Genomic DNA, 10,231 nt, shown 5'->3' on the forward strand with positions numbered 1-10,231 from the left:
CGAAAAGTAATACGCAGCTTTTCACTTATTTCTTATTTGTTTATTATGCCCCACTTATTCTTCTATCTGGTTTGGTCTATTCTTTTTCTTCAAGATACCCACCTACTGCAGATTATAAGGGTTGATTTTTGTAACTTATAATCAAATTGATGGTATATAAGATGTATATCGATTTAGATGATAAAGATTGATTAGTAAATTTTAAAATTTGGTACGAAGAGTAATACGCAGCTTTCTACCTATTTCTTATTTGTTCCATTTATTTTCGTATCTGGTTTGGTTTTTTTTTTTTCTTCAAGCCAGAGCCACCTAGAGCAATCAATAAGGGTTGATTTTTGTAACATATCATAATATTTTGTATATAAGAAGTATATCCATATTGATTATAAGAAAAGGATTGACTAGTAAATTTTAATATTTTGTACGAAAAGTAATACTCAGCTTCCCATTTCTTCTTATTTGTTTCACTTATTTTTCTATCTGGTTTGACCTTTTTTTTTCAAGCCAGCCACCTAGAGCAATCAGGGTTTATTTTTATAACATATCATAATATAAGAAGTATATCTATTTGGATGATAAAAAAATAATTGATTAATAAATTTTAATATTTGATACGAAAAGTAATAGGCTTCCCACTTATTTCTTATTTTTTTACCACTCAATGTCTCTTTTGCTGCGTGCTGAGAGGAAAACGAGACTGAAAAATATTGTATGATCAATGTTTAACGGAGAATAAACTATTTGGCAAACACATTTTAATTATTAATTGTTAACCATTTTTTTTATAGAGAAACATGATTTCTTTTTGTTGCTAGTTAAGGTCTATTTGATTCTTTATATATAAAAGTAGAAGTATACCACTAATTCTACAAACGATGATTTTATGAACATTGACAAATACTAATATAAGTATAAAATTATAGTATTATGGTCCAGTCTGTTACACTTTTAATATAGTTTTGATGACTTTATATATATGTATGACTTAATAATAAGCACAATACATGACAGATATAAAATATTAGATGTCTTGATAGTAACCACGTGCTAAAGACATAGTTAATATAGTAAAATATTGAGACACTAATATTAATTCCCTTGAACATAACTTTGTTTCTGGTAACACTGATGAAGACAACATTTTGCTGTCGCACTTGGAACTTAAATATTGTTGAGTTCATTGCACATCATAATAAAAAGACCAAAAGCCCCATAATTGGTCTAGTTATATTTTCTCTTTCGAAAAAATATTTGTTATTTTTCTGGAAGCAACAAAATCATTATGTGCATCTATAATTTGCAGGTTTATTGTCCACCCCAGAGGCAAGACAAGTAGAAACGTACGAACGTACATTTCTTTTTAACAAATTAGCACTTTCAAATGTCTTCTTCATCACAGCAAATTGAACCAAAAAAGAAAAAAATACACTTATCCAGTATACGACAACCACACTGCTCTTTTCCACATTTACTCAAATTACTTTTACATTTCACCCTACAAAAGCCAAATTGATTTTTTTTTTCCAGTATCCAAGCAGATCAAGTTTTAGAAAAACCTTCAATTTTTTGTCCAACTAAATTTGGCGCATCAGAAAAGCATCTTCATACAAACAAGATGATTTTGTCTTCATACACCCATGAAAACACGGATTTAATTTAACTCTCTGAAAGCGAAAAAGTAAAATTGTTACTACTCTTGGTTTGAAGTTGAGCGAACCCAAAAATCAATAGAGACCAGAAAACATGAAAAAGTACTTTGGTTGCTACAAGCCTTAAAAGACCACAGTGTTCCTTGTGACCCTCCCAATACAAACAATAAAACTGAGTAGCTACAAGCCTTAAACACCAGGCGAAGAATCATAGAATGTTATCACAAAGCTCACCAAATAAGTACAAAATACCCACATCCTCACCATAAGTCCCAATGTCAGGCTTTCCCAGTTAGAACAAATGTTAGCATCGAACAAATGAATCAAGCTTTACAAAGCTTCAGGTGTATCAAATAATTCAGGAATTGTGCGTGGGAAACAAGTTAGACCGTGAAAATCACCGGGAAAAAAAGAAAGACACAGCTCTAACTGCTATTCATGGTGTGCAAGCCAATTAATATATGGGACCTGCAAAATATACCGACATTATATGTACCTGTACCAGTCTCATGGGTGTGCACGAGCAAACTGATATCTGAAGAGAAATTTTGAAAGACGTGGGAATCATCAATGGAGAGCTTGTCGAAGAATCATGGTTGCTACCCTTCACGTTCCCCCAATTCAATTTCCTGCGTATTTTGCTGTCCCGAACTGGTAGAGACAGATGGATGTCGACCGTAATCACTGCTGGGACCACTGTACTCACTAATACCTTGCTCTTGGCTTTCCAGTGCCAGCTTCCTGAAGTTCTTCATGTCTTCACTGTATTGGATGCTGTCATAGCTAGAACCCTCAAAGGAACCAAAAACTCTGCTGTGTCCAGGAGCGCTCCCCTCATTTAGATCTTCTAGAGAAATATTTCCTTCCAGAGCTCGAACAACCTGCTCAGTGTTATTAATTTTATCATTGTCAGAGGTAAAGCCAGATCTCAGTTTGCCAATGCTCAGAATCGGTCATGAATTGCTAAACTTCAAAAAACATCAACCAGTAAATGAAATATCCTGACAGTACTTTTTAATTTTTTAATATGTTTCAACACAACACTGGACTTTTTTTGCCTAAGAGAAGCAGACGAATGCCTTTCAGGGAGGCATTTTACTACATACCCTTGTCAGAGACAATAAACAAAGCAATTTGATTATAAAAACAAAACACACCTTAAATTCTCAAACATATCTTAAGAATCAACCAACTCACCTGGCTCATTCGAGGCCGAAGCCTGGCTGAATGGCGCACACAACTTGCAGCACAAGCGGCCATTCGAATCATCTCATCATGATTGTAATTTTTCTGCAACTTTGGATCAACAAGTCCATCAAAGTTTCCATTTTCAAAAGCTTGAGAGAGTAAAGGCCTAGCCTGTAATTTATACAAAAATGCTTCAGAACAAGATGTTTTGCTGATAAAAACACACACACACACACAATGCTTCAATACAAGATGTTTTGGGGGAGGATTGTCAACATTAGACTGTCAGCTAATTGTTAAAGAATTCCCAGATATTATTTCATCGTTAATTTAAGCAAAACCAGAATTTCTTGCAAGTAATTTGACATGGTTGCATACTACAATCAGCTTCATCCCAGACAGATCAATACAGTTAGCATCTAAAACAAGTTATTTATGACCAATTTAAAACCAATCCGAGCAGACACAATTACAAGAGGTCATAAAATTTTATTGATTTTTCAAGTACACCACATAATTTAGCTCCAAAACTGATCTCCATAGGACAAGATACATGGCTTTCCAAATTTTTAAAACACCAAAAGGAATATGGTTTTTGAACAATATTTACTCATTTAACTGAAAAAAAAAAGGTTAAAGTTCAAGATTGCAATTTGAGAAAAAGTTTAAAGGCAAATACAACATTAGAATGCGAGTTACTGATCACACGCACTCTTCTCTAAATGTTTTCATGCTCGGGAAAATTCATTAACTGACCCAAAAATACTGAAGGAAGATAATAGTTTGACATCTCAAAAAATAAAAAACACCCAATCGACAACCCATTTTAGTAATATAATAATGTATTATAATTAAAGTTAAAAAATAAAATAAACATGATTAAAATATTATTATTATGAGTTGACAAGTAGGGTTTTCTTTTGGTGGGGGTCAAAATATCACCACCCAATAATAAAAGATGCCAAAGGTGCACATTCTGTCATACCATGAATATCATGTGTTTTCCTCTTAGTTACGCATAACGATCAAAATAGAAACATCAACGAAATCATGAATACAACATACCCATTCAACCATGCTGTCATCTAAGAAGGGATGAGTTTTATCAACGGGTTTCCGTCCAGTGATCAACTCCAAAAGCACAACACCAAAGGAGAAAACATCTGACTTTTCTGTTAGTTTCCCACTAGCAGCATATTCTGGAGCCATGTATCTGAATTAAATGAATTTAGAGTTTCAGTAAGATATAACTAATAGAAAAAAGGAAAAATAAAATCCATGAAACATACTGCCCAATAGAAGTATTTCAAAATTAGATTCAAGAAATACGTATGATGAGTCTAACCCAAAAGTTCCCATCACTCGAGTAGAAACATGTGTTTCTGTGTCTGATGAAAACTTTGCAAGTCCAAAATCTGCAACCTGAGCAAAAGATTCTGAAACATTATTCTATATGCAGAATCGCAGATGATGTACATGGATATTAAATGTCAACATGAACAATTTCTATAGCCTTTTTGGTTCATTTAACCATTTCAAGATACACCACTTAATTCACTTATTTTCTGTAGTGAGCCTGTTGCATTGCCTTATATATCCAGGATTGCAGGATAAAAAAGTTATAAATTTACCTTAGCCTCAAAGCTATCATCAATAAGAATGTTAGATGCCTTGATGTCTCGGTGTATGATTTTGGGATTACCTAAAGACATAAGATTAAAAATGTCAATTTCAAAACTAACATCATGAAGTAAAAATACGGCCAATTCTTTTGCAGAGTACATAATTTATTAACAGTAAACTCACAGTCCTCATGCAGATATGCCAATCCTTTTCCAGATCCTATAGCAATCTTCATCCTTGTTGACCAGTCCATAGGTGGTCTGTCTTTTCCTGGTATGATATTCATGATTCATTTAGAACTACAGACAGTATCATACTTGTGAGATATGAATTAAATTATCAAACTTCCAGAGACAGTGGAATCCTCATTACTTAATTACTAACCACACTAGGTCAAAATTTTCATTCTTGTTAAAAAAATGTTGATAATATAATATATTTTACACACGGAGACCAATATGTGAATTAGAAAATAAAAGCCATACTTTTGTACACGAAAGATGAAACAACTAACAGTGTATTGCATGCAAATATTATGATCTACACAACTTTAAAACATTTACAACAAAGAATCTGCACATCATATCTCAGAAAACAATAGTTAAATTGAATTTGCATCCTAAATGAGCTAACAGATCTTACCATGCAAATGAAATTCTAGGGTATTATTTGGCACATACTCGTAGACAAGCATCTTCTGGTTGTCTGCTATGCAGTAACCAACAAGGGAAACAAGGTGTCTGTGATGCACACGGCTAATGACCTCGACTTCTGCATGGAACTCACGCTCCCCTTGTCTACTCTCAGATTTCAACTGCTTGACTGCAACAATTTTCCCATTTGGGAGAACTCCTTTGTGGACATAGCCAAAACCACCTTGACCAAGAAGATTTGAGTAGGAGAATCCATCCGTTGCCATAACTAATTCATCGTGTGTAAAAGTGTTTTGAGATGATAGCGCCAAGGAAATGCCAGGTGAAGGCTTCACCTTCTCGGAACCCAAACTACTTGCAGTGCCTGAAGAATTGACAGTGGGAGTGGGGAGACCAGAGGATGACAGTTTCTGATTCCCTAAACCCCCTGGAGTAGGCTTGGGCGACAAGCCTCCTTTTCCATATGGCGTTGGAGAAACACCAGCCATGTCAGCTGGAGACATTGACACCAAAATTAATTCCAGTTCAATTTTTTGTCAGTTTTACACACAAATTAGAACAAAACTCAACCACACTGCGTATACCTTTTAATTATCTGAGATAAGCAATAAACAAAACCAATGTGTGCAGCAACCCATCAAACAGAATTTAAAACGAGCTTCCAAACACCATAAACCTCAACACTAAGTTGATTCCTAAAAATAAATCACACCACAGAATGTACGAATACCACTGGCACATTTACTAAGATTCTCACGGCATTAATTATAAGCAATAAACCGAAGTTAATTAATCTCATGTCTCGGTGTACTGCTTCCTGATATTCATAATCCATCGTTAAAAAATCAGTCAGCTGAAATATCGCCTAAAGTGATTTCGTACCGAACTTTTCACTAATAAATTATTTTTACAATAAAAGCAGTCAAACTTAAAAAATTTTATTTAAAAATCATTTTTAATCGAAATCAATTTTGTAATCCAAATTTACAGACATGCAACCTTACCTTTCGGTTGAGACGGTTGAGAGTAGTTGTTCTGGCTTCTCTTCTTTTTCCAATTCCTATAGACGCAAAAGAAAACGCCCCCAACGATAAGCATACCTACTGCACCTAACACGGCCCCTATAATTATTCCACTCAATGTACCCGGCGACAAGCCGCTGCCACTGAGACTAGACGGAGCTGCGGCTAACGGCGGAGGAGGACTAACGGCGGCATTGGTGGTGTCGGGAGGCGGAGGAGGGGAGACAGTGGTGTTAGGTACCAGAGGTGTTTCATCCGGAAGAGGAGGAGAAGGAGAAGCAGTGGCAGTGGAGTTAGTGCCGGAAGCAGTCTCCGCCGGCGACGGAGACGACATCGACGACGAAGTTTTCCGACGCTACTGTGAGAGCAAGGGTTTTGATTAAAAAAAAGAAAGGAGAATATGAAAAGGAAAGAAAGTTTAAGATTGAAAACTTTGCATCATCACAGTTTTTTTTTTTTTTTAGGGATAAAGAGGAACGTGGTGTGTGTTGTGGTCCCTAATGTGATGATGATAGCTACTTCTTCTACTTCGCACTCCCTCGATCCTTTTCATAACGTGTGCAAAATAAACCACGAACCAGACTCTGTGATTCTACTCCGTCGTTTCACTCGTTCCCTCTTGCGTTTTGCTCCAACCACCCACACCAGTCACTAGCTCGCTTTAGCGGGAATCTAATATTGTAAAAAAATATAAAAGTAAATGGTCGGAAAAAGAGAGGAATTAATCCGGCACGTGCGATGCTTTTTTTTTCATTTCTTTATTATTCATATTTTACTATTTAATTATTATCATTTAGTAATAAATATTCTATTCTTAAGAATTGAAAATGCTTATAGATATAAAATTACTGTATTAATTATTTGACTTTCTTTCCTTTTATTATGTAAGTAGGACCTCTGACGCAAATGAGGTAAGGTCATGTGTTAAATTTCAAACAATTTAATGTTTACTCAGAAAAATAAACTTAAGTATAAAGTTATAGTTTTAATAGAATGGAAATTTCAAAGTTACTATTTAAGAATTTATTATAATTACATTATTAATGTAATGTATTTCGTTTAGTTATTAAATTGCTGATAAAATTAAATTTTCTTTATGCTCTTATTAGTATCTACCGATTTTAATATAGTTTTTTTAATGACAACGTTCTTGAATTTGAATAATCATCAAGCCTGAACACGGTTTTCTAATTCTGTACAATGATTAAAACTTTCAAATAATTTTAGGACATTATTTGTTTTTCATTTCATTTTTGGTTAACGTTTACTAAATTTAAATGAAAAATATCTACAAATAACAAGATAAAATGTTTGAAGCAAAAGAAGGTTCATGGTGCATTTCCCTCATAACTACAAACTAACTAACTAACTAACGTATACGTCACATTCTAATTTATAACCCTATAACATTTTTTCGTTAAGAAACCTATTATATAAATTTGAAATTTTTTCACTAAAAAACAAAATAATAACACTTTATCACAAAGTGTATGAGTAAGTAGCAACACATTTTCTAGGATTATGGAAGAGAAAACTTCATACACACGCCACATTCTGAAATATGACATTTTTTTTTCACCACATATAAAAATAATTTTATATTTCACGAAAAAAAAATGACCATGTAATAAGAGTGTAAACAATTTTACATGTACAATCACAAATGATGTGTGATAATTTTAATTTTTAAACTAATTATATTAAAGGTTATACCAATAGTTATCATTATCATTTTTTGTACTTTTGTGGTTGCAATCTGGTGAGAATTCTTTGATTAAGCTTGTTAATGTAAAACCGTTATTACATTTATGGTTTATGTATTTATTCACTGTATACATTAATGTAGTCATTAAATGAATTTTAATATAAAGATAATAATGTCTATTATGATAAATTTTTATAATTTTTTAAATAAGTGATAAATAAAAAAAATACTAAAACATCATTACAAAATTAACCATGTTACTACAATATTAAATTTATAACTAAATAATGTAATAAAACTATAACCCTTTTTAATAATGTTAACTCTACATAGATGTTATGATTATATCTCTAGCCATAGATACATGAAATAACATTTTTAATTGTAAGTGCTCTTATATATATTTTTAATATAAAATGTTGATATTTAGATAAATTTTGTTTTTGTTTTATCTTCTTAAGAAGATTTTTTCGATACTGTGGGGTTTTTTTTTAGATATAGCATTTTTTTTATATGTTGACTTGTATATTTATTGTCAGTCATTTTAATTACTCCTCAGTGTTAGTTATATTTATTTCTCAAAACCCTTTTCTTATGTATCGTAATTTCTTTTTTCACTTTTCACTAATTCTCCTATTATTTACCCTCTTCACTACTCTTAGTTCATTGTTTTCTCTAACTTTAGAATTTTCCGTATAGTATGTTACTTTTTATTAGACAACAAAATGTATGTATATCATAATTATTTATATTATCTATAATGATATAAGTGTAATATTTAATTTTCAAATGTATATATTTAGTTATATATGGTTAATTCCATCTCTTCCCTTTTGATTTACTGTCACCTAAAAATTTGTTCTTTTATATATTAATATTAAATATTTATATTTGTTTTGATTAGAATTTTAACAATATGATGATGAAGGTTCTCTAACTCGACTCAATTAGTTTTAGTAATTTTTTCTATAATTTGCATGATCATTCTTATTAAAGGTTCATGAACTTACATGCTACATCTCTTATGCAACTAAAATTGTACAAGTTGTACGATATCAACATGTTACGAATAAGTCTACTTCACTTGGACCTGGTACTTTGACTAATTATTTTGAACTTGGCGTTTTCTTCTTATTTTATAAGAAAATTTTAAAAAAATATATTCAAAACGACCTTATTTTACATGAAATTATCATTAATTGAATCATAATAACATTAATTCTTTTTATCAAAATTAATGTCGATTTATATATAATACATAAGACAGTGGTGTAAACAAATCCTCTTTTGAGACATTTTATGCATACCAAAATTCATTTCCAATGGGTAAGTACTTTTTTTATAAATAATTTTTTATTATTTTTTATCAAAATCCTAAAAAGAAGAATGTGTGTGGTTGCATTCTAGTTGTCGTGTCTACCTGTCCATGGCGAAAAGTAGTAACATCTACACCTGTAATGCATAGTCACAAATAATGATAAGGTCACTACTCGAGTTGGCATGTTCAATAACATTATGAATTATAATTTTTATTTGTATGGACAAAATTATAAAAAAGAAAAAGTAAAAGTTAATGCAAAATTTGAGATTTACGTGTAAAAAAATATATGTAGAAAATATATATATATTATGATCTAAAATATTCAGATAATGATTTTATCATTTTTTTAATATCGCATTTAAATTTGTTATAATCTTTATTTATATGGTTGATGTTGTGATTTATAACGTTGTGTTATAATCGTTGGAGTTAATCATAAAATAAATTATCTATTTTCATATTATTGATGAATATTCTTTTTAATAGTTTATTAATAAAAAATTACATAATTCGTATAAATAATTGACATCTTGAAACCCTAAGATAGAAAATTATTAATTTTACTTTTAATATGTAACTTAATCTTTCATTTCCAAACAAAAAAAAGCACAATTAATATATATATTTTTAAATATTTTCATATATATTTCCAAGTCTCTCTCACCTAAGACTTGTTATACTCAAGTTTGTTAGAAATTAACTTACTTTTTAAATAAATAAATAAATAATCCTGTGATTGACATTGTGAAGGATTTTGAGAAATTTATTTTGGACTATTGTGGGGTCAACATATAATAATGGGTCAGACTGATTTTTTATAAGGTAATTTTAGGTCTTATAATATATGATTTTAACCTAAACTTATGACTTTTGCGACGAGCACTTATTTGAAGAATACTCAGGTTTTTATCATTCACAAAATTTTATGGAATTTTTTATAGACTTTAAATTAGATTATTTAAAAAGTAATGTTTAAATAGTATAAACTCAAATAAAAAATTCACCTGAAATAAAACACACTTGTTGATAGACTTGCTTCCTGGAACATAATAAGTGGGTAATCTACTAGG

At 31.2% G+C, this 10,231-nt stretch overlaps 1 protein-coding gene across 1 annotated transcript; it reads right to left on the bottom strand.

Moving 5' to 3' along the window:
- Positions 1-1,744: 1,744 nt before the first annotated feature.
- PERK15 (Protein kinase superfamily protein) lies at positions 1,745-6,641 on the bottom strand. Its single transcript, XM_028050327.2, has 8 exons — positions 6,118-6,641; positions 5,103-5,606; positions 4,644-4,730; positions 4,469-4,539; positions 4,183-4,259; positions 3,903-4,050; positions 2,847-3,008; positions 1,745-2,530 (listed from the first exon to the last, which is right to left on the bottom strand). The coding sequence occupies exons 1-8, from the start codon at positions 6,467-6,469 to the stop codon at positions 2,249-2,251; spliced, it is 1,683 nt and encodes a 560-aa protein (XP_027906128.1). The 5' UTR covers positions 6,470-6,641; the 3' UTR covers positions 1,745-2,248.
- Between the last annotated feature and the right edge of the window lie 3,590 nt (positions 6,642-10,231).

The sequence above is a fragment of the Vigna unguiculata genome, chromosome 10 (assembly GCF_037176805.1).
Source record: "Vigna unguiculata cultivar grain cowpea cultivar isolate G323 ecotype 2 chromosome 10, ASM3717680v1, whole genome shotgun sequence".
NCBI classification, from domain to species: Eukaryota; Viridiplantae; Streptophyta; class Magnoliopsida; order Fabales; family Fabaceae; genus Vigna; species Vigna unguiculata.